Consider the following 24175-nt stretch of genomic DNA (forward strand, 5'->3'; position numbering starts at 1 on the left):
CAAAAGAAAATATGTTATTGATTTAACACAGTATTATCCATAATCTAAATATGCAAAACACAAAGAATTCTTTCTTCTTGTGAATTGTCTCCTCCTTCAGTATGAAAAGTTTTTTCTCCCTTCTTCTTCCTCCTGTTAAATTACAACACATACAGACCCAAAATCAGGGCCCTAGTCATGGAACACAGCCCTAATACTTACATGATGCCAGGCATCCATACAAATACAGGAGCACAGATTTGAGAAAGTGAATATAAAATTCAAAGAGCTCCATGGAGACCTGCAGCATTTTAAAGACAATGAATCCCAGGAACAGGGCTACAAATCATCTTGAGATATCTTCTAGTCTAGTATGCCAAGCAGAATCAAAACACACCTGTGTCACTCGCAAACAATGTGTGTCTAATCCATTCTTAAAATCTTTCAATTGCAGAGATTTCACAGTCTCCCTAATTAATTTATCTCAGTGTTCAGCAACCTTGCCATTAGGAAGTTTTTCCTAATATCTGAGTAAAATAAACCTTATTGCAACTGCAGCACATTAATTCTCCTCTTTTTCATAAGACAGGAAACACAGATTATTCTCCTCCTTTTTACCTACACGTATGTGAAGAGGCATTACCATGGCTCCCTTTAGTCTTGTCTTCTCTAGACTAAGTGATAAAGTTTCATATAACAATAGCTAGATATCCCTCAAAAAATTTTAATAGCGATAAATTAAATCCTGGTCCCTTTTCAATAATGGTGCATGTTCCTCAGCTACACTTTATGAAGTAATAATTACTACAGCCCAAATATGCTTATTTTTTGACTTAACAGGTCACACACTGACATTGCAATCTGTACAATCATATGAAAACAAAGGATGATGTGCCAAAGCCTGACATATTTCAACAATAATGATTAATGGAATGGAAAATATGGGAAATAAAATTTCATACAAAACCTGACGTTTACTTTTATAAAGGAAACAGGAATATACACTTTTCCCACAGTCTAGGATAAACACAATCAGGTTTTGGAAACCACAAAGAAGAACAAAGTACCGGCTGCCTACAATGAATGAACCGCATGCCAAAACAAACAAGTCCCAACCACTTGATAAGCTGTCAGAAAATGGCAAGCCGAAAAAAATTAAAGGATTTAATTTCTTTTTTTCCTGGAATGCCCTCCACCCTCGTTAGAGTTCTGTCACTTATTGTGCTACCCTTTTGTCCGCTTTCAAGGGTCATTGGAGACCTTTTCATGTCCTAATAAAAATTCCATTTTTTTGGCTAATCTCCCTGTCACACAGAAAAACACAACTTAAAAAACAAAACAAAACACACACACACACAAAAAAGAAAAATAGAGCCCTTTTGTCATTTTCTTTAAAGGCTTTCAAAGTAAAGCCAGGTATTCTTGACAACTTGACTTATTTTTCACAAACGAAAACCAAATCATTAAAGTATTTCCTCACACAGATTCTCTTTACTCACAATCAAATAAGCTAGCATAGCAGTAACCAAGCCCTTTCAAAAATAATTTAATAACCAATTTAATAAGGCCAAATATATATGTATATCAAGAAGACACCTTCTAAAGCCATAGTCTCAATGCAAGACAAAGATACAAGCAGCTTTTTCCTGCTCTGATGCTGTTGAAGTGCACTGATATCACAGTATAGTAAATCTTCATGTCTACTGTTTGCTGTGTCCAAAATACTAAGCATTACATTCAGTCGTTGACAGCATTAAGAGTCAGTCACTAAAATCCATCTCTTAAATTAACAGCCAGTGGTGGGGCGGGGGGTGGAAATAATAGGGAAGATGAGGAAAATAGTTAACAAACACAGGAGAAAAAGAAACTCCTCTTCTGGGTATATTTCAAAAAACAAAAACAAGAAAGAAAGGTAGAGAAATTCTCCAAGTCACAAAACATATGTTACATCAAGACCAAAAAGAGAACTGCCAGGCTTTTGAGAACCATGTTACAAAAGAAGTCAGCACATTATCATAATTAATGTTTCAAATTACAGTTGTAAATAAATTTCAGCTGTTAGATGTGATTAGATTTTTTGAAGCATATTGAAAGGAGTTATTTCTGTTCCACTGGTGGGCTTGTGTTTCTGGGATTTGTAAATGTAATTGATGTTTTCAAGAAAATGAAAGGACATGGTTAACAATTATTCTTTTATTTTCCACCTCTTTAGAAAAAGGACCGGTCTCCGGTTTCTCTTGTAAAGTTAGATATTTACATATTCTATACCTCATAATAGATGGTTTCATATTGCATGTGATAGCAGGAAAGTAATCAAATAGAAGTAACAAAAGAGAATGGCTAATTATATGCATTGACATTGTTTTCCTAATAAATTGCAAATTATTTACAAGGAGGTTTACACCGAAAAGCAAGGAAGGTCTACTATTTGAACAAAGACAAAACAACACTGCATGTTTACCTGCCAAGGCAGTAAGATTACATTGTTGGCATCAATTACATGATCCTAGACATAACCAATGCTCTTCGGTTGATTCAACTGATAAACTTAATTAGCATGACTTAAGAGTATATATTTTTTCCCTATGAGAAAGTAACAAGCTAAATCAAATCTGAAAAATAAAACATCACAACTTCGAAAAATCCATCTGCAGTCTTAAAGCTGTCAAACGGGTGTGTTAAATAAACATTATATGTATTTTTACACAGGTTACAGTATGCTATACTGCATATGCTATGTATATGCAAACAAAATGCTTATGCACACATGTAAAAATAGACAAGTGTATATAATATCATCATACAAAATGTGTTTGATTTTTCTCCTCTATCTTAAATGTATGCTATACCACAGTCATTTCACAAACAATCATTTTAATCTGTAAATCCCAGTAAATTACCAGAGGTTAGTGTGATATGACTTTAAATTCTTCTGCTTTGCCATGGAAAATTATTTCCACTTAGTTGGGTATCAATGATCTATTCATTGTAAGAGATGCAGCAGGATTACAATCAGCTTTGCCTTAAGCCTGCAGTGGATGAACACTTGCAGATAAAAATGATAACAACCTTTATATGAAGACGGATAAAGAAGCTCAGCCAAATATAAAATATATATTATTGAAAGAGAGTCTAAACTGACATAGACGTTATTAGACAACAAGATGATCTTAGAGTATTTTCCATAAATCTGCTGGTGTCTTGGGCTCTCCAAACTACTGGAGGGGAGCAGCTGCAGGGAAGGAATGATACCAAAACAAAGACCAAAATCAGTTGGTCTTTGGTCCAACAGACCAAAACCAATTTTTTTTGCTTTTCTTACAAATGAAAAAATACTGTGTCAAGTGAAAATGAATGTGAACTGGCAAACGAAATCATATATATAAGTTTCTCAAACACATTTATTTTGAGCTACTATATACCACCTTTATTTGTTGAACATAAAGCTGGTGACCATTTGTTACAGAAAATGTACAGATTGTAATTTGGCCAACATTTTTTGAAACTTTTTCAAACCATGGCACGACTACATTAACAGTCTGACAACATGTATCAGACTATGCAGAACAAAGAAGAAATAACCTATAGATAGATTATAGATAAAATTTTGAGTGAAACATTGGTTTCCCAGCATAGTGCTGTTTTTCAGAATGCAGAAAGTCTTGCAGCCCCTATTGCTTTACTTCAACTGCTCACTATTAGAAATTCTGAACATCTTATGCCATGAATGTCAAATGGAGAATGCTATCCACTTTTTGGCCAGTATTTGTAAATATCTGAAAATTCAACTTAGCAAATTACAGGCCAAAATCACCTCCAGACAGGTTTAATTAGAAAAAAAAAAAAAAGTATTCCCACAACAGAGAAGTCAGGGCAAAACCCCACAGTATTTTACCTTGTAAAGTTATAGCAGAATCATCTGCTAGTACCTCATCTATGAAATTTTGTGTATGTGAGGGCACTCAGACATCTAGAAAGCTCCATCATTCACTTATGTCAATCCCATCTTTGGAGTCCCATGGTTGAGTCAGAGAGGAGGAGAAAGCTGCAGAAGTAGCTGCAAAACATGAAGTCATCTTCTTGTCAAAATGTGAGGATTGGTTTGGCTTTAACAAACTCCTTTCCCCTCTCCTCCTAGAACCTTTGCAAAAAGCAAAACTTCCATTTCAGCATGTGAAAAAAAAAAGTGCAAAATCCCTGTCTAGTGATGTAAGCCCAAACTAGCAATGTCACCAAGCCTTCTTGTATGTTGGAGACTGTTTACATTGCACTATATGTTCAGACTCATGCAGCTTCACAAGCCTTTTCACTTAGGGGATCACTCAACTTTTGTCACAATTCAGTGTTCACCAATGGTGGTGCTATGATTTCCTCCCCTTGGTGCATTAAAATACAGATGGAAACTTAGCTCAATTTTGTGCACTGCTCTACCCTTAGCTATTACCCATTTTAGGTCACACTATAGTAAGTGAAGCCTCAGTTAGCTGTTCTTCCTCAGGCATGTCCACATTCTCCAGGTTCTTACAAGGGCAGCAGTCACCCAAGTGGGGAACAAGATCATCAAGTCCAGCTGCACATGAAGCGTTTTGACAAGTGAAAGATGTCTAAGACTGGCATAAATGGTACTACACTGAAGTAGTCTTTCCCTTTAAAAAGAATCCTGCAAGGATGTGGAAATACTGGTCCCTCCTGGCACCTGTTGCAAGCTACCTCAGTCCTTTCTCAGGGACTAAATGGAACCTATTCCCAAACAGTACAAATCCAGATGTTAAACACAGCATGAATGGCTTTCAGGACATCAATCCACACAGATAAAGGTGCAGGTGCAGTTTCTAAGAGGTTGAGGCACCATATTACTACTTTTAAAAGAACTGTTCTCTTAATGCCTGGGATTTAATTACAGTAGGTGGCTTAAGAATTTTTGTCCTCCCATGAGCAGAAAAATGGAAACACAGATCCTTCCCAATATTTCTTCAGGTGATAGACAATGTTAACGTCACTTGTTACTTCTTTTTGCCAAGGTTTAGACATGCAAATATTTAATATTAATACCACTGCAGTATTGCTATTACATATACATAGAGTGCCTTTCAAGCATGCCCATGTGCTCCTTTAACTCTGAGGTAGATAGGTGTTATAAAGCAGTGCATGAGAGGCTTTAAAACAAGCAAACAAACCAACCACCAAAAAAACCCCACAGGAAAGACTGTTTATTTGGTGTTGGTAAAGAATGAACCTAAAGGACGTTTACTCCAGCCCAACATTTCCAGCTATTTAAAATTATTTACAATAATGAAGAGTTTAGTTCTCTCTGTGAACTTCTAAATTTTGCTGTTACGACATTATATCACAAAAAGTTTTAGAAACTTTACCCTTGTTTTGAGATGCTGTAGTATGTTTTGCTCCTATAGAGAGACCGTGTACAGGTAATATACTGCCATGTGGTTCTAGGTCTAATGATGTTTATGACTGCCCTGAGACAGGTTCTTTGCAGGATCCATAGTCCTTTCTCACTCTTTGATGCCCCTCCTCTTCCTTCCCCTTTGCTCTCTGAATGTGTTACCATGTTCAGGAGAACCATTCTTTGTATTTCAATGTTTAGATATCATAAAACTACAGTGTCTGTCAACAACTGAATACAATGCTTTGGTCTTTGGACACATACAGAATCCTTATTCATCCTGAATATTGTCTATCAATAACATTTATAGTTCCTTTGGAAAAAAATATGGCATAAGATATGTGACAACTAACGCTATTTGATTAACCCATTGAGCAGCACAGGATATAACTAATCCCATTAGGTTAAAGAAGGGGAGAAGTTTGTTGTTTGTAGATAGAGCTTTATTGTGGGAGACCTCTCTCTGAAAAGCGAACAATAAATTCCAGAGGGATTGATTGGGCAAAGCAGCTGATCACTCATTTCCTTCCCGGATGAGAAAAAAAAAATTATTTGTCATGAAAGAATCAGTAAGAGTGGTGGTGTGTGCTTTTTGATTCTGCTGCTCAATTAAAAAAAAAAAAAAAAAAAAAAAAGACGGTAGTAATCTGTAATTTCATGATCTTTTATTTCCTTGTATTCTCCCCTTCCCTTCACACCCTCTTCATTTGAACCATGGACAAGAGTGCAGAGTCAGCCTTCAGTTAAACTGATTTCACACAAACTGCAGATCGTTCATGAGATTCGGGTACTTGCTATTTAAAGTAGACATTAATACAAATACTGGTACGACAGTAAAGGATATCTGATATTTTTAAAGGCTTCATGACTCAGGAGCTGGCCATACTGCTGTTGTATAGGGTGTAAGTATACTTAGGATTAATTTTAAAAAGTAATCATTTTAACAATTTTAGCAAACACCCATGTCAATGAAGCCATAACAGTAATGTTTGTTTTAATATGCATCATTGACAATTACAGCAAACAGCACCAAAAAGGCTAGTTTTAATAAACCTTCCCTTTCCCTACAACCTTTGGAAATAAAGGAAGTCTCAGTCCTTCCTTAGATCACCCATGATCAAACAAGGAAACCTAAGTGGCACAATTACTAGTTCTCCTGTACAGAATCTCACAAACTCAACAAGTTCAATTACCTAATAATTATCTATAGCAGATCACTCAGGTCCTTCCAAGTAAACCTAGGAGATATGCATTGAATCATGCACGCTGATGACATTTCAGAATTTCTTCCATGACTCTTCTTTGCTTCTGTGTCTGAAACTTTGGGAAGGATACACACACACACACACAAGAATAGCTACATTTTTTGCCAAGGGTGACACCAGGACATCACTATCTGTGTTCTAGAATGCTGCACAGCTTCAAAGTTTCTTGGCAAGATCTCCTTGCTACTTGCCAAGCGTTTATCTTTCTTTCCTTGTCCACCCCAGCTGCTACCAACCAGAAGTGATAATTCAGTAAGAACATCAGCTCCGTGTTTGCTTTTGGTTAAAAAAGCCAAAGGAAATATTTGAAATTAGTAATGAGAACAGATAACAAATCAGTGAACACTATTAAGTTATGGTACTATTAAGTTAAGGTCTTGCCCATGCTTTTAACACTGAGCACAGTTCTAGTCCCCACAGCTCAGAACGGAGATAACAGAAATGGAAGATGTTCAGAGAGCCACACAGACATAAAGACAGGCTTCTCTGCAAGGAACAACTCTACAGCACTGAAAAGAGGCGAGTGAGTGAGGGTGAGGATACAAGCAGCATGGGCACAGTGGGTAGGGATCAACTGCTCACTGTCTATTCCAATACAGGGAGTAGGAGGAATTCGAATGAAGCTAAAGGACACTGCCACAGCAATTATTAGGCAATGATCAGGCTGCAATAAGCAACGTGCACAAATCTATCATTCTCAGTGCAAATGCAGGGAAAAAAGTAACAACAATAACAGTGCCCTGACCAACACATATTAATACTTTCCAAAAAAGTTTAAAGGCCTGAAACACAGCAAGACATACTACACTGCATATCGCAGTATTTGTCTTTTTGTATTTGTCTTTTACCTGGGATATTTGAGAGCTTGTTTGTACTTGTCTCAAATGCTAAGAGAATGTCAAGAGAGGTGATAAAGATCAGTTTCCCTGTAATTATATCCACTGATCATTTCTGGAGTTTCAAGGCTGAGATCCATTTTCTCAGATGACTGTGGCTGGATGAGCAAACAGGAAAACACAAGTAGCCTGTGTTTCTATACCGCTAAATAAAGGAGGCCATGGACTGATGCCTGGTCCCAAAGCCAAGTGGCAATGACTATATCAGTCCCACTGCTTAGGTCCATACAGCATGGCATAAACCTGTACCAGACTTGTCTCGGTCAGCCATAACTGGAACAGGCTGAAACAGCGCCAGGGAGAGAGCTACCAGTTAATCAGTACGGGCCATCAGGAATCCAATGCTGGGGCTTACACTCTGGCTTTTCTTTACCCAATAGTACAGCTCTTTGGATACTGTATATCCAAGTGTCTGCCCCTGTTAGCAAATCATTGTGTGTCCTTCTTCTAGAGACAACCTAGCAAAAACAATGCTGAAAGCATGGAGAAATGACAACAGCAGAATGTGTGCAGGAATTGTAGAGCGCTAAAGAACAGATTATCAAGCAGTCTTAATTGTACACTGCTCACTAAAGCTCCCCAAAATCATTTTCAGAGTTTAAGAAAATGAGTGTGCTTAAGTATTGGTACTTTAGACATGAAACCTATATAATATACCATTATCACAGATTACATCTGAGATCTCGAAACAGTAAAAAGAAAATACATATAGGTAATTTAAAAAAAAAAAAAATTACACATATGTTTGAAAAAAGTCTCCACAGGGTTGAAGGAAATGAATACTTGGGCATAGGCTTTGTTCTCCTGTCAGACATTTCCCAGAATGTCAGACGTTTCCCAGGAACAAAGGCTTCATAACCTACAGCATTTTTATTTTTTCTGTTATTATAGACCAAAATAATAATCAAAAGAAACATTGTATCAGAGAAGCACTTCAATTTGTCATAACCCAGAATGTAGAACATGCTCCTCCTGCTGCAATTGTTGAGGCAATAAATTAAATGAAAAATAAGAGATGCTATCACTGAATTCCCCATAACACTGTAAGAAGAGAAAACACCACTGATAAATCTTCATCTATTTCATTCACAAAAACACTTGAGCTTGAGATTGATGATTTCAGCTTTACAGGATCATGTTCTTGTTTAGTAACTCCATTACTCTCTTAATTACACCTTGCTGTGACTGATAAAGACCTTTTTACCGTAGAATTTGGGATGTCTAACAGAGTCACAGAAAAGTTAGGCTGCAAGGGATGTCTGGAAATCTACCTGTTCAAAGCAAGGCTAATGTCAAAGTAATACTGGGCTGCTCAGGACCTCGTCCAATTGAGTTTTTTGTCTATGTCCTACAGAGCTTCAGTTCAGCAGAGACCAATCCTCTGAAAGCCAGGAAATACAAAGAGAAGGCATCACCAGTGCCACTGTAAAACTGCTTTGCTGAAGCTGTCAAAAGTCACCAAGAGTTTACCGGGCTCCAGGCAGAATACCTGCACTACCTTTAGAGGTGAGAGGTTTCATTACAGCAAGCTAGCACAGCTGCGAGACCAGCATGGGTGGACAATATGCCAGTAGAAAGGCTGAGTGCGTATGACATGAAGAAGAGGTACAAAAGTTTGGTAAAAGATGGTGACAAATAATTTATTCTGGCTCAGAATCCTTTTGCTATAGAGAACTGTCTGCAAGTAAATGGTATATATAAGGACGGGTCGCTGATGACAGGATCAGTGAAAGCGGAGCATTTAGCAGCACTAAAGAGTTGTAAAATTTGTCCATGTATTGTTGCCATCGAGCAGCCTCAGAATTTGAATGGCTGGTGGAGTGGTTTTTGAGAATTTGCCCAAACACAACGTCGTGCCAAAGCAGAGAGGGTTTGAGGACCTCCTACATGCATTATTCTCTCGGGCAACCTGCTCTCTCTGCAGATACCTGATCTTCCTGCTCAGTGTCCCCGTAGAAAGCACCTCCTTGCATTAAGAGCAGACTTGCAGCTAGGTTCAAGTCCCTCTACTGGACTTCATGGATTCAATGATTTTTCTTGAAGTCCCCTTAGATTCTGGTTCACATGAGGGAATAAAAGGAGATGTTCAGCTCTATGGAAAAGGCAACTTATTCCTCCTTTCTCTCATTCTACCTGCTCCCCAGTTCACATGCACAGGGAGAGATAAGAGGTCACAGACAATGACTTCTGCAGGGACAGGGCTCACTGAAATACAGCTTGCTTGTACATGGGAGCAGAGACAGAGGGATAAAAATGCCCATTGTCCCAAAATATGCCAGCTGTCTTCTTCCAACTGTCATTACTTTCCAGGATACCATTCTGAACCACCATTCTCCCTTCCAGTTTCCACTGGAGTTCTTATGGTTCTTTTCCACAAGTCAATCAACCTCCTCTTTTCCACTCACTCGTCACAGGACTCGTTAAGCACCTCATTTATTTGCTTATTTTTACTCTAAATATTGCCTGAAAGGCCATATGATAATCAAATCATGTTTTATATATAAATGTATGTTAAATATGTGTTTTTAATTAAATAACAGCCAATCCCTTCAAATCTGAATCCTCAAGAAGACATTGTAACCTATAGTATAGTTATATACTGTATGCCTATAGTTATTTCTCTGATTTTCAGCAAAGGCAGAGTCAAAATTCACAACACCTAGGTGTAAATTCAGATTCTGAGCCACTAACATCTTTGGAAACAGGTAGGGGAAACCATTTTGCCAAAGTATTTCTGCACACAAAACTTCCATTTGCTTGGTGAGCAAAATCCTACACTTCACAATGCATTAAATTCAGCCTCCCAAATGAGAGGTAGAGTGTAGTGAAGAAAATGCCAAGAAACTGGGATTAGCTGAGGAACTATCAAAAAAATCAACAACAAAAAACCATGACGGAATCTGTCTACTTCAAGAAATGCTGTGGGGTCTGCCCACACTGAGACTGCAATCTCGGAAATCTCTTGCTCAAATGATCCCTAGTTTTCATCAGTTCATCACTTTGTACAGCATCCTATGGATTTCACTGTAATCCAAAGCAGCACAAAGACTTCAGAGCCCTTATGCTGCAGCCAAATGGACCTGCAGTATACCCCAGGGTTCTGGTCCCTCTATCATCTGGGGACCTGGCCAGGCACTCTGCAGCGCCCATCTGCTGCACACAGATGGGCTTCCTCGCAAAAGAACAAAAGCAGGAGGGAGGGGGCTGCCACACATCCTAGTTGTGCCCTGATATGCCCTAGACAGACTGTGACCAGGGCATATACCTCTCCTCAGGCACTCAGATGTATTCTCAGGTTCCATACTCTAGAAACAGTCTTAGAAAACCTCGTTTTTAAGCTCATAGGCCTTCTTAACTCTGTGGCAGAGTTGGCACTCTGCTTTGCTCTAATACACACTGAGCCTTCAGCAGAAAAGAGGCATGCTTAATTACTTATTTTTAAATGTGCGACAGATATGCAACAATTTCAATGTCTAGACTATAATTTACATAAATACATTTTAAAGCAAAACATTTTAAAATTATTTATTTCCTGCTTCTATGCTTAAGTGCTTTGCTGGATTGGGGCCAGACTGCAGGATCGAACCAAAGGTGCATAAATCAAACCTTCAAAGAAATACAATGTTCACAAGGACTGTATATGGTTGAGCAAATTTAGAAGAATGAAACCAACTATGAAGAGAAATTAGATTGGCTGAAAATTAATAAAGCACAGCTGGAATTATTCGATTTATCCATATTTGTTGCTTAAATGGCTCTAGGGCTAAGTCTTGCTGAAAGAAGATACTTCAAGACTCAGGGGTCAATTGCTTTTGAAGACAAATTGACCTACAGAAATACACTTGTCTAATTTGGTTCTTGCAGTGGGGCAAGTCTACAGAAATATATAACCAAAAAACCAATTTAGATTCCAGTGAGTGGATATCAGAGGTCAAGTTTAAGGTTCCCATAAATTTACATAGATACACTAGAAGATTAATAACTTTTCAAGCTACTGGGTTTATTTGCTAAAAGCAAAGACTTACAGATAAAATCTGAGAAAGAAACAACATATGTGCTTATTCCACATTCTGTTGGATAGATACCACGCAGCCAGCTCATTGCTTGTTGCTGTGGCTAGCCCTGCAGTATTTCATACAGTTTGGTCATACTCGGGGAGTGCAAGTAACACTATTGCTGGCTCAGCTCCTAGAATAACGCATGTGCAGATCTCACGATTGTTAATTTTGAAACTAATTTTATGTGCCAGTTCAAATATTACACTTCTAGTTAACTGGTCTTACTATAGCTATTAGTTATACTCTGAGATCTGTATCCAGTCATATAGTTATTATATAGTTTGCAGTGAGGCCTTCTGAATATGCTTATCCACTCTAAACATAATGCTTTTCTTCTAGACAGATTTTATATATCTATACATCGATATTGTTTCCTATTCAAAATTAGGAACATACTTTATAAAATAGCACCAAAATGGATGAGCATTAAAATATACAAATACAGTTTTAAATAAAAAAATATTTTAGATATACACAAGCCCCAAAGCTGGCATTAACCTTCCAATAAACCTACAAAACTTAACTCCAGAATTTACTTGGGCACATAATGAAAATTTCACTCTCACTAAATATTAACCTTTAAGTTGCAGTCTTTTAAATTCAGTCAAAGCAAAAATAATATTTCTAGATAGGTAATTTGCCAGGAATGAAAATGAAGAAATAAATTCACACATTACACTGTAAATTATCAGAACTCTGACCACTGTACCACTGATAAATGTCTAGGAAATAGATAATGTTGTACATAGAAAAATACTTTCAATAACTCCAGAAGTTTTTATTTTCTTTTTTCACTATTACCAGGATCAATAGATATTTATAAATATATTTATCAACAAATATATATATATATATATATATATATGCTGACTAACAATACCTTCAGAAAATTTACAAGGCAGTTAAATGCTCACCCTTTTGTTTAGAGTTGGTTTCAAACACATTAGTGGTCAGAAGGAAAGAATAACACACTAAAGAATAAATTACATTCAATCTTTTCAGTTCTCTTTTCTTAGAGCCACACGAGTTTGTGATATTTTCTACATTTTTCTTCTCAAATCATGAGCTAATATTTTATAGAAGTATATAAAAAACCATGTTACATGGGAGATGCAATGTTCTGTGATTTTCAGACTGCAAAGGCCCAAAATTGGAAAAATGACATGATTCAAACATGAGGAAGAGAGTCATTTTACTGGGTTTTGGTTGGGTTTAGGTTTTGCTTTTTTTACAGTAATCCATTCTTTATTTCTTAAGTGATTAAGAAACTGTACCTCCTATAGCCATTACGTAAAGAGATCCTAGAAACTAGAGTAAATTTCTGCCTAAAATAAGCAACTTTTCTTTAAAAGAAAGATTAAAAACTCTAGATAAGTAGCTCTGAGACAAGTTCACTCCACTCTGGATGTATTCAAAGTAGAAAGATTATGTTATTTGCTCAACATCACGTAATTTTTATGATGCAGCAAGTTTAGAGCCCATGTATCAGTATTATTTGTATACCCAAAGGCTTCTGGTTATCTCAGATCTACAAATGAAGCATTGGTGAGTTTACCTGTATAGTCCTCTGAGTGCCATCAATGGTGACAGACAATAAGGGTGAAGCCAGGTTCCACTCGCTGGTCACGTTTAGTTTCATCCCATCAACTTCCACCTGTTGTGACACCAAACAAGGCTGTTACTATGAAGACAGACAGAAAACTGATCTCAAGTTCATTACTGCATACAAAGCAGCAACCATTTTAAAACAGATGGCTCCCAAACAACCTGTCATGTTTACTGCTTCTGCCATAAAAGACAAGGTCCAACAACAGAGTCTTCCAGCTATCTCTGGGGAGAGGTGAAGGACCTGTGAACAGCTGCCTCTGAGTAGCAAGGTTTCAAGTGATTTCCAGCAAGTAACAAACAGCCATCCAACTTTTAAACCTATCTGGACATGCTACATTTACTGCAATTAGACAAGTAATGCATATAAATTCCAGTGACACCTTGCAACCCACACAACAGGGCTTGCATATAATATTCTCTCCAAGGACCAAGGAAGAACTTTTCCTACGCTTCTAATGAAGGTTTTGCATTGTTATCTTAATTAATATGAGGCAGTAATTAATTCTTCAGTGTTTTGCCTCAAAGTCTAGAAAAACTTTGCAAATTCTGTCATGTTTTCTTCCAATATGCAGCTGATCAGAGGAATACAATTTCTGACTTGAATGCCCATATGTTTATCCAGAAATATTTTTTTTTAAATCATCCCATAATCTTTACACAAAAATATTTCTAGGTGAAGAGCAAAAATTCTGAGTTCTGAAGAGAGTGTAGACCAGAGTAGCTGTAATGACACTTCTGTCATTCTTCTGTTCTATAATACTGTTTAAAAACACACATCACACATTTCAACACTAAGGGTCTCAGAGAAAGAGCTGGATTATGAAAAAAAGTAAATTACTGTACATGGACTAATATAATTAATGATTAATATTTGTGACATGTTTTGAACACTCATCATGCTATCCAAGGTAGGTAAATATGATTTCAGTTATATATTTTACTATAAACAGATGAAAAATCATGGTTGGCTGATTTCCTTCCTCTCTCAAAATCTCCAAAGTATTTTCCATCAGACAATATTGATAATGACACAAATATTGAATACATTCTCAGTAAACTAGAAGAAAATTACTGCATTTGGAATAAAAGCTGACCCCACATTTTGTGAAACAAAACTTATAAAGCCTACTCTTTTAGAAATTCAGACTAATCATTATTTCATCTTATAATAAGAACAGGCAACTGTAATCTCAGTGTAACTTAAAAGAAATCCATTAACAGAGAAGTACAGAGCAGCAATGTCTAAACTGATAATTTTTTTTCAGTTAAGAAGAAAAAACTCAGGCTTAAAAAACCCTCTAATTTATAGACTTTAGTTTAAACCACAAAACCTGTCTTTTAGTGATACAATCTACTCAATTTCTACAGGCTTTAACTATAAATAAAGTTACATCTAAAGAACATGAAGAAAAACAAGTCATTTATAATGGTTCACCAATAGGCCAGATTAGTTGGCATGCTTCAGGTACTTTACACTGCTTCAGTGATGCAAACCAGCCATAAACCTGGCTTGAGTTAAACCAGACCTGCAGCTGGTTTGCATTGCCAGAGCACTGCAAAGCAGCTGGAACATGCCAGTGAACCTAGCCTGCTCTCAGCAAACCTGAATCAGCAAATACTGTCTTTATTGAGAAAAGCAGAAACATCTGAAAAAGACTTTCCAAATGGAGAAAAGCAAACCCAGTGCTCTGTCTCATCCTTCTTTGATTACCAATTGAACTTCGGTAAGGCAATTATTTTAAAAGCTGTCTGTCACTATCGCTATAACCAAAGAAAGACTGTCTATACTGGAATCTGGGTCTGAAAACGTCATTTACCATGTTTCTCCAGAGGAGGAGACATGGCATAAAAACATATCAGGCCACTGGCCACCAAAAAAACTTCAACTGGACACTGTTGCACTGTAGGATTTACATGTGGCCTCACAAAAAATCTGTAGCTGATATCTATAGTCCTACTGAAGGGTGTTCCAGTGGCAAGATGCAAGTCAATACCTCCACAACAAACTCAATTTAATCATTAGCTCTTTTGTCACAGTACAGAGGAACAGAAGAAAGGTAAACCAAGTGTGTCACGGAGCTAAATGACCTGTTTAAAATCCCTTGCAAGGTTCTATACAAGTCTAGCCATCATCAATTCCAGATTACATTAGTATTAAAAAAATTCTGGTGGAAATGACCCTGACGAAGAGATGCAAGCAGTCAGATGGTAGGTGTAAACAAATCATGGCACTCTAGGAACACTATGGTTGCTTACGTGAAATAGAAAGAAGTGCAGACAGCATGTTGCCTCTTACTATGTTTTCCCTGTTCAAGAAAGAATAAAGGGCCAGGGTAGGGGGGAAGAGTTATTTGAACTAAAGCATAGCCCAGTAAACTGCAGCAGTCTTCTCACAGAGTGTAGTTACAGACTCTTAGCTGCTTTCACCTGGGGCTCACCACAATATGTGCAATTGGGGAAGATGATGTGAAGCCACGAGGATCATATTGAAGTCAGCTATGTCTGCTCCAACAGGTAGGATGACAAAGCCAGGAGGTCAAGACATCAGAGAAAACGAACAAGGACTGAGGGTAAGACATATACCATGTAGTAAGCATGTTACTTTCACTACAAAGGAGAGGAAAGCAGAAAACCAAAAACCAGATGGTGGCTAAAATTAAATGAGTGCTTTAACTAATAAAGCAAGTCTTCCTTCTGCAGCGCAGCAGCCAACTGCCTAGCAAGGTTAGCTGGTGGAGGTAGGGGAATAGATAAGACATTAGAAGAACCTGTCAGAAGTTTGCCTTTGCCTTCATTCCTCCTCCAGCAACGGATATGATAACAGAACCTAACAAATACTGGGGGGGATGAAGTGGGACACAGGGACGACTAAGAGTTACATTGACTCTTTCCTGTTTTATTTTGTTTCTGTGCTCATAAGACAGCCAGGAACAAATTATCACTCAATGGGTACTAACACTTAAAGTGGGAGAAGAAATCACTCACGTAGTGAACCACATTGTGTTTTGCACCACAGCTATAAAGCCTAGCTTTATCGTGAACTACTCAGGTTCCACGTGTATGCACGCGCATGTATGCATGCATATATTCATTGTGTTGTGTTGTGTGGGGGAATTACTCTACAGTAACTATGGTTGTTTGAACCACTGCTACACTACATCAGTGTGGCATGGTGGTGGTGGGTTTTTATTTTAAATAGGATTGTTTGTCCCTGTGTAAGGGCATAAAAGATAAAAGAAGACACGGTCCTCCTTTACAATTATTTCCAATTCAAAAGCTATTGTAAATGAGGTCTCAGAAAGAAGAATGACAAGTCCAAGACACGATGCTAGAAGAAGGTCAACAGCTTACTCTACTGTCACAACTTTGCAGACTTTCGCTGGCAGGCACCTGAACTACATAAGTAGCAGCCCCTTCACCTCTTGTGGACTGAGTTCCTGATGTTCAGCATGATAGGTACCAGCTAACCAATAGTGCAAAGAGCTGCAAAGCATAATCTGCATTCAGTTTCCTTTAGAGAACATAATTTGGCATTCTATATGCATGTCAGGCAATTAAAGGAGGCAGCACAAGCCTGAGTGTTACAGCCCTGTTAATTTACTAATGCAGAGTCTCGCATACATCTGGCACATGTCACTTCTTTTCTCCTGGAAATGAAGGTGGTTTTCCAGGAGACTGGAGGGCAGCTCAAGCATTTGTTTCCTGCCTGATGCTTCAAAACATTATGCCTGAAGTTCCTCATGCCAGTCTGACTAATTTAAGTCGGCTGACTTAATCCCACGGTTCAAATTTTGCCTCCCAGCACTGTGTTTAACTCAACTTTAACTTGATGCTTTTGGTTTAACTCCTGGCCTATATAGTCCTGGCCCTAACCACTGGGTTATACCACCCCTACCCCGATTCCTTACATGCCTTAATTCTACTTCTTGTTATAGCAGAACTGATGGCATGCCTTAGTCAATCAGATCAAGCAAATGAAAAGTCATCCTCTGCAGACCTGCCTTCCTGAAATCAAGGCAGCTGCCCATGAAGATAAGATGTTACCTTTCAGGAAAACAAACATTACTATTCACAGGTCATTTATAAATATTCAGTGTCACGGACTCCAATCCCTTCAACTGGCATTTATTTAGCTGTAAATCTAAGGCACATCCAGTGGGCCACAAGGACTCTACAAACTGAAACCTTAAAATCATCCTGCAAGGAAGGGGCAATGGAAACAAGAATCGCTGTTGTAAACATGAGGTAGCATAGATGTCTGAGGACTTTACTCAAGCCTACACCAAGTAAAGATGTCCTCTTCTCTGAGAAAAGTAACTGTCTTGGGCAGAAGCCTCTTCATCTCCACTACTGTTAAACATCACCACCCATGCCAAAATAGCAAGGAGATTCTTTTCATTTTTATGAGTCAAGTAAAGGATAGGTATTGCTTCTTGTGCAGAAGAGGAGGCAAGCAGAGGACTTACAGCGCAGTGTGGCAATAGAAGGTCCAGCTATAGGCAGCAGTATTCAGTAACCGTTAGTCTGCAGTGATCTCAGACTAAGCCAAATTGATTTGGACAAAGCAGCTTTTGGTTCCCAAACAGTTTTCACAAAATTCCTGGAATTTTCATCTAATCCACTGTCCAGCTAATGGAGAAGTACATGGAATGGAAAAGGCAAGTAAAAACTGTCCTGTGCCAAAGCTATCATCCCTTGCCTTTTGCAGTCTCATGTATCCTTAGGAATGAAAGCAAAGTCTTTATGGGGCTAACGAGGCTAAGGCTTCCTTTAGAAGCATGATGCACGAAATCCCAGGCATTTTGTAAAATACTTTGCTAGTCCTCAACATAAAAAAACCCTCTTTCCCAGTCAGCAGGAGATCTCAAACACTATCTTGCATCTCTCTGTATATTCCCAAAACTAATAATCACAACACACTTCCTTATCATGAAAATTATCAGTCACCCAGAGAATGTAAGCACTTGTCATTTGCAGAGTTGTCTTGGCAATAATTGGGTCTTGCTGTACGATTTTCTCCAACTCCCCCACATTGTCTTTAAGTACTTTGAATAGAAAGGGAGTCATATCCGCCACATTAGGAAACAGTATTAACCAAATAGTACTTCTCATGTCATTCACAAATGCAAAGAAACCCATAAAGATATCCCACACAGACAGTTCTTATTAGTTAAGGTCCTTCTCATATATGCTTTTTCTCCTGTTCTTTGGACTGTATTTGCCAGTGACCCAGGGTCTGATTACCCATAAAGCATTTGACATTTTTCAGTATCGTGTGCTGGAAGAGGTGACAGAGTGTACTCTTGTCAAGTTTACAGACAGTACGAAACTGGGGCAAACACTCTAGGGCAGGGCTGCCCTCCAGGGAGGCCTAGACAGGAAAGAGGAAGGGGCTAATGGAAACGTTGTGAAATTCAAGATAAATTGTTATGTCCAGCATGTGGGAAGTAAGAGCCCATTGCAATGATATAGGCTGGAACGTGACTGGCTGGGGAGTAGCTATGTGGAAAAGGACTTGAAGATGCAGGCAGATATGTCAAATGGACATGAATGAGTCAGCAGTATGTGCTGGCAGCAAAAGCAGCTAACAGTGTCCTGTGCTCTGTTGACAAAAGTAAAATCTATTGATAGAGGGAAGTGATTAGGCCCTTTTACTCAAAACTCAGACCACAGCTAGATACTGCATCTACAAGACAGACATTGACTTTAGTTATACAAAGTTCCCATTAGCCCATTCCTCTTGCCTGTCTAGGTCCCACTGGGTGGCAGCATTGCCCTTGACTGTATTGAGCAGTTTCCTCAATTCTAAGTCTTCTGTAAATTCTGTGACCATGAACTCCCATTGCCTCCTTCAGGTCATTGATAAGGTTGTTGAACAGGACTGGTCACAATACAGACCTTTGGTGACATCTGCGTAGAGTACAACCCATTAACCATGACCCACTGAGTCTGAATCCATGTGGTTGTGCAAGATGATGCCAAAACACTTGCTGTAGTCAAGGTAAATGACATTCACTGTTCTCCCCTAGTCCATAAATCATAGAAGGCTGTCAGGCTGATCAGTCCCCAGTAAATCCACGCTGACTATTCCCTATCACCTTCTTTATGTGCCCAGAAATGTGCTCCAAGAGGGCTCACTTTATGAATTTCCCAGAGACTGGAGTGAGGCTGACAAGGTTATAGTTTCACAGGGCTTGCTTTAGCAGAGTCCTGAGAGTCTTTGCAGTGAAGGCTGAAGCAAAGAAGTCATTACGTGTCATGGGTTTATCTCTGTCAGCTGTTATCAAATCACTTGTGACCCCTCTACTGATGCAGCATTTCCCCTTTTCAGGTATTTATTACTAATGCAGTGGTAGAAGCCCTTCTTGTTGCTCCTAGCAATGCTTGCAACTCTCAAGGTAAGCTTTGGCTTTCCTAACACCAACCCTCCATGCTCAGACAATTTTTCTAAATTCCTCCTTTGTATCCTGTTCCTGCTTCCACTTCTCAAATACTGCCTTTTTGTACTGGAGTTCTGCAATTATATCTGTTCTTAAAGAAACTGTTCTCCTGACAAAGGTGCTTCTTTTCCTGAGTATTCTTGCACTTAGAGGATGCTGTCCACAAAGACCTGACACCGTTTCTGAACTCTTCTGTCCTTCAGAGCTGTCTCTCATAGAACTCTCCTTAACTGCTAAATAAATAAAGAGTAAGCTGAAGTCCTCTGGCCTGAAGTCCTGCTAATCTTGTTCTGCTCTCCCTTCAGGATCCTGAACACCAACCATTTATGTCATGGTTGTCACAGCAAAAGCTTTCCCTGATTACCACATCTTCAACCAGTTCTTCCTTGACACTGAACAGCAGATCCAGCTGGGTCAACACCAGTTCACCCATCCAGTACTGGTATCGACCACTTATCTCAGATACCCTTCAGAAATCTTCCTCCTTGCATCTCATCATGTTTCTCTTCCAGCAAATATCAGGGTCCCCTATGAGGATCCCATTCTGTGACATGGAGATTTCCTCCAGTTGTTCTGAAGAAGTCTCAGTCTACTTCCTCACCTAGATCAAGTGGGTCTGTAACATACTCCCACCATGCTATTTTAAATTTTTTTTTAAATTGTTCAAGTCAGTAGCCATCACCTGCCCAAGTGATTGCATAGTCTGGATACTCGGCTTTTAGCTTCTCCCAAAACCCATGGCAAATCTATGAACACAGACAATCTTCTCTGCACTCTGGTGAAGGATCCTCCTGGCCCCCAGCACTCACAGGCATATCTACTGCTTAAGCTCTGCCCAGTCATATCTGCAACACAACATACTTGCTGGTGCTGGTCCTTGTGCTAGTTGTGGTGCATGCACATACTAGCTCATATCTGAAGACACTGACGGGATTAACACCTGCACCAGCAACACACGTCAGTCCCTTTGCTGTCATCACTGCCCTGGCCAGCACATAACACTCCACTAAAACCCCAATTTTACATGCACAGTTAATACAGGCTTTTTCAGGGAAATCCACATAGATACTACTTTCAAGACAACTGGCATCATCTCATTGAAAAAGAATCAAAGTTGAAAATGCCATAAAAAGGGGGGCTTCTTCCTTTTTTTTGTGCTTTTTTCTGAGAATGTCACATGAAGAAACTTGGAAGATGGATGCTTCCTTTAGCACACTAACATGTCTTCAAAGTTTTGCATATCACAATTAGCAATGGTCAAAAACTTGGAAGATTAGCTGCCAAAAAAGTGCATGAGAGCGCAAATAGGACAGAGAGACCCTGTGGCCAACAGTGCAGTGTATCGACAAACTCATAAAAATGTCATAAAGAGAAGTTCCTGTAAGCCTGAAACAGTGGCTTTCAAATAAAAACTGAATTCACTGATAGTTATATGACAGCAACTTCTTTGATTCAAATTAACCAGTTGTTTTAGCTTGCATTTTCAGTTTGTAGTTATTGACAATATATTCACATCAGATTAATGGACTGACCTTTTTTCTTCTTTTCTTCAAGTGACTGTAAGGTTAGCTTTTTAAGACTTTTGAAGTGGTTGGCCAGATGCTTTCAAAAGGAAGTTAAAGTATGTGAGTTTCAATCTCATTAAAAAGGCCTCTTTTTTTTTTTCTTTTTTTAAACAAACTTTCCTTTTGTTCATATCAGCACTTACTTTTTTTAAAAGACCCCAAGAGAGAGTTCTAGTCTATAGATCACTTGTCCTGCAGAAAGCTCTGTTAACTATTTATAGATCATGTCCTTTTGTACCAAACTAGATCAAGCAATTTATTCAGTGCATGACTGCAGGAGAGAAATTCATTTGCTCTAAGTGTCATCAAGGCAGCCTTTTACCTGCTATGAACAAGACCAGATGATCTGAATTTCTGGGCTTTTACTTCAAATGCACATTTTGACATTGTGTGGGGTGCCATAATTTCTTTCAAGTTTTCAAAGTATTAAGCACATTCATAGGATGGGCAGTCCTTAGTCACAAGAAGAGCAAATAGCCCATAACCACTAGAATAAAGCAAACACATGTGCACACATTCAAATTATCTCTTTTCTTTAAAGTAGCACTTATAGATGCAAATTAGCATAAGCTCCTTTGGTATATCTTACTTTAGAAGAAGCATGCCAACCTAGAGACCAAGGAGAGGACCACACAACAGATATCAGCTCCTCAGCTTTAACATCAGAATCAGAACAAAACAAGAGAAGTGATAGCCTTTGTCACCTCTAATCAGTAAGGGCCTTCTTCAAGAATTCACCAGGGAAGTGATTCTCTCTGTAAAAATCTAGTAGAGAGGCTGTACACAACAAAAACACTGTGGCAAATGCTTTGTTGCTTTGTTTTACTGCTTCAGTTTTCTTTGTGGAGTCATTACGAAGATGGCATCTCATATCTGTAACCTGCCTGAGCCCACTAAAGTTTTCTGAAAGAAAAAATAAAGTTAAAAATAAACCAAGAAAACAAATCAGCTATTAAAAATCACTGGCATTTGCTGGCAACAGCTTCAGACTCAAAAAGCACAGCTGGTTTGGGAAATATGGGTGTCTATTGTTATAGAGTCAGTGTGGATGAGAAGAAAAAACTGATATGCCTTTCTTTTTCCAGTTGCTCTACTGAGACAAACGCCCTGGCTACCTAACTAAATACATTCCAGTCTGGCTACAGGTATTGCTCCTAGATGGATGAAAAATGGTTCAGGTGGTTCAAACAGTATTGCTACTATCATGTGCATACAGGACATTTTTAAAGCTGCATGGCACTCCAACTTTCCTTGGACGACAGGATAATGTGTTGTGGATATCACAGAATCATTCAGGTTGGAAAAGACCAACCACCAGCCCTACTCTACAAAGTTCTCCCCTACACCATATTCCCCAACATCACATCTAAACCACCCTTAAACACATCCAGGGATGGTGACTCCACCACCTCCCTGGGCAGCCTATTCCACTGTCTGATCACTCTTTCTGTGAAAAATTTGTTCCTAATGTCCAGTCTGAACCTCCCCTGTTGGAGTTTAAAGCCATTCCCTCTTGTCTTACCACTAATTACCTGTGAGAAGAGACCAGCACCAACCTCTCTACAATGTCCTCATGTTCTATCTTGAAAAGGGGTCTAGCACAGAGACCAATGACAAAATCTGGGTCACTAAGAGCATTATGCTGGGAGTTAAAAAATACATTAGTAAAATAAATAGCGATAAGGTAGACACTGCTGGTTTAGTAGCTTCTGAGCCATGATTCATACCTATATAGTGAAATCACTAAGGAAACCTGATTCCTAAATGACTTTCAGCTGCAGAGTTTCCATTCTTTCACTTGAGAGGTATACAGGGATCCCAAGCCCCATCCCACCTCAGAGTATAAATTTTCAAAGAGGGGAATGACATTATCATACCGAAGTGCCACTACAAAACATGACAGACTAAAATTCACACTACTATTTTAGACAAAGAACACATTTTGGAATAGTTGTGGGGTTTTTTTTAAGCATTCATCTAATACATACATTCATGTAGTGAAATTTATGCAATAAGGATACACAAGCTAAGATGAGATTTTTTTTTTTTTTTTTTTTTTTTAAATAGAGAGACCATATAACCAGAAGCTGGATCTCGAGCTTGCAGTCAAGAATTAATTAATTCCTGCCTTGACTGCCAATGTACTGCTGACAAGTCACACATAACTCTCGAGTGTCTAATTCTTCTTAACTGGGAAAGAGGAGTGGGAACTAATACTGGCTATCAAGGAAATCCCAGTACCACTACCTAGATATCCATTTGGAAAAATATAATCAGAGAATATAAATTAGGAATATTATTTTTAAGATAAAACTTTTTTTTAAAGAAAAACAAAAAAGAGCCAGGCAGACCAACACATGCACACACATCCCCAACATTAAAAAAAAAAGTTTCTACTGGTTTCCTTTCTATCTCCTTTCTAAACTGAGAATTATGCACTAGGTAGACTTCCACATCTGGTCTAAACAAAGCATACTACAGCAATTTGAAGAGCATCTGAAATCATGAGGACTATATCCATCAACTGAGAAGTGTTTTATTTCACACACCATTTACAACTTGATACGGAGATCCAACAAAATCAGCAGGCTCCAAAATGGCTAATGAGAAAGAAAAGCATCACTGTATTATATTTGGAAGTTGTACTCTACCTCAGCCTAGTTACAGGTTGGATGCTCACACTGGACATTCTGCCACTGACTTCAATTAGTTTTCCCATTGTACTACCATGGCAGCAATGCTATCTTCTCTTCAAATTAGTAAACAGCTAGAATAAGCAACAGTTAAAAAAAAAAAAAAAAAAAAAAAAAAAAGGTGTCTTTGATTTGACATTGTGTAGTGACAAGAAGAAAGTACAGTGGGCAACTGGGTATGGATTTCATCCAGCAGTTCCAACCTGCTGCTCTCAGCTGTCACAACAGGATATAGGTCAACACTAGTCCTCTGGATATCCCCAGTCCAAG

At 38.5% G+C, this 24175-nt stretch overlaps 1 protein-coding gene across 6 annotated transcripts in view; it reads right to left on the reverse strand.

Moving 5' to 3' along the window:
• PCCA (propionyl-CoA carboxylase subunit alpha) overlaps positions 1 to 24175 on the reverse strand; it is a 284928-nt gene that overhangs the window by 60572 nt on the left and 200181 nt on the right. For 5 of the 6 annotated variants that reach the window (XM_074910938.1, XM_074910964.1, XM_074910949.1 and 2 more), the window contains one exon: positions 13155 to 13253. In XM_074910938.1, coding sequence (XP_074767039.1) covers positions 13155 to 13253 — 99 coding nt within the window. Of the gene's footprint in view, positions 1 to 3874; positions 4037 to 13154; positions 13254 to 24175 lie in introns of all 6 variants that reach the window. The other variant, XR_012633969.1, reaches the window with a different exon arrangement.

This window comes from Athene noctua, chromosome 1, assembly GCF_965140245.1.
Source record: "Athene noctua chromosome 1, bAthNoc1.hap1.1, whole genome shotgun sequence".
Taxonomy (NCBI): Eukaryota; Metazoa; Chordata; class Aves; order Strigiformes; family Strigidae; genus Athene; species Athene noctua.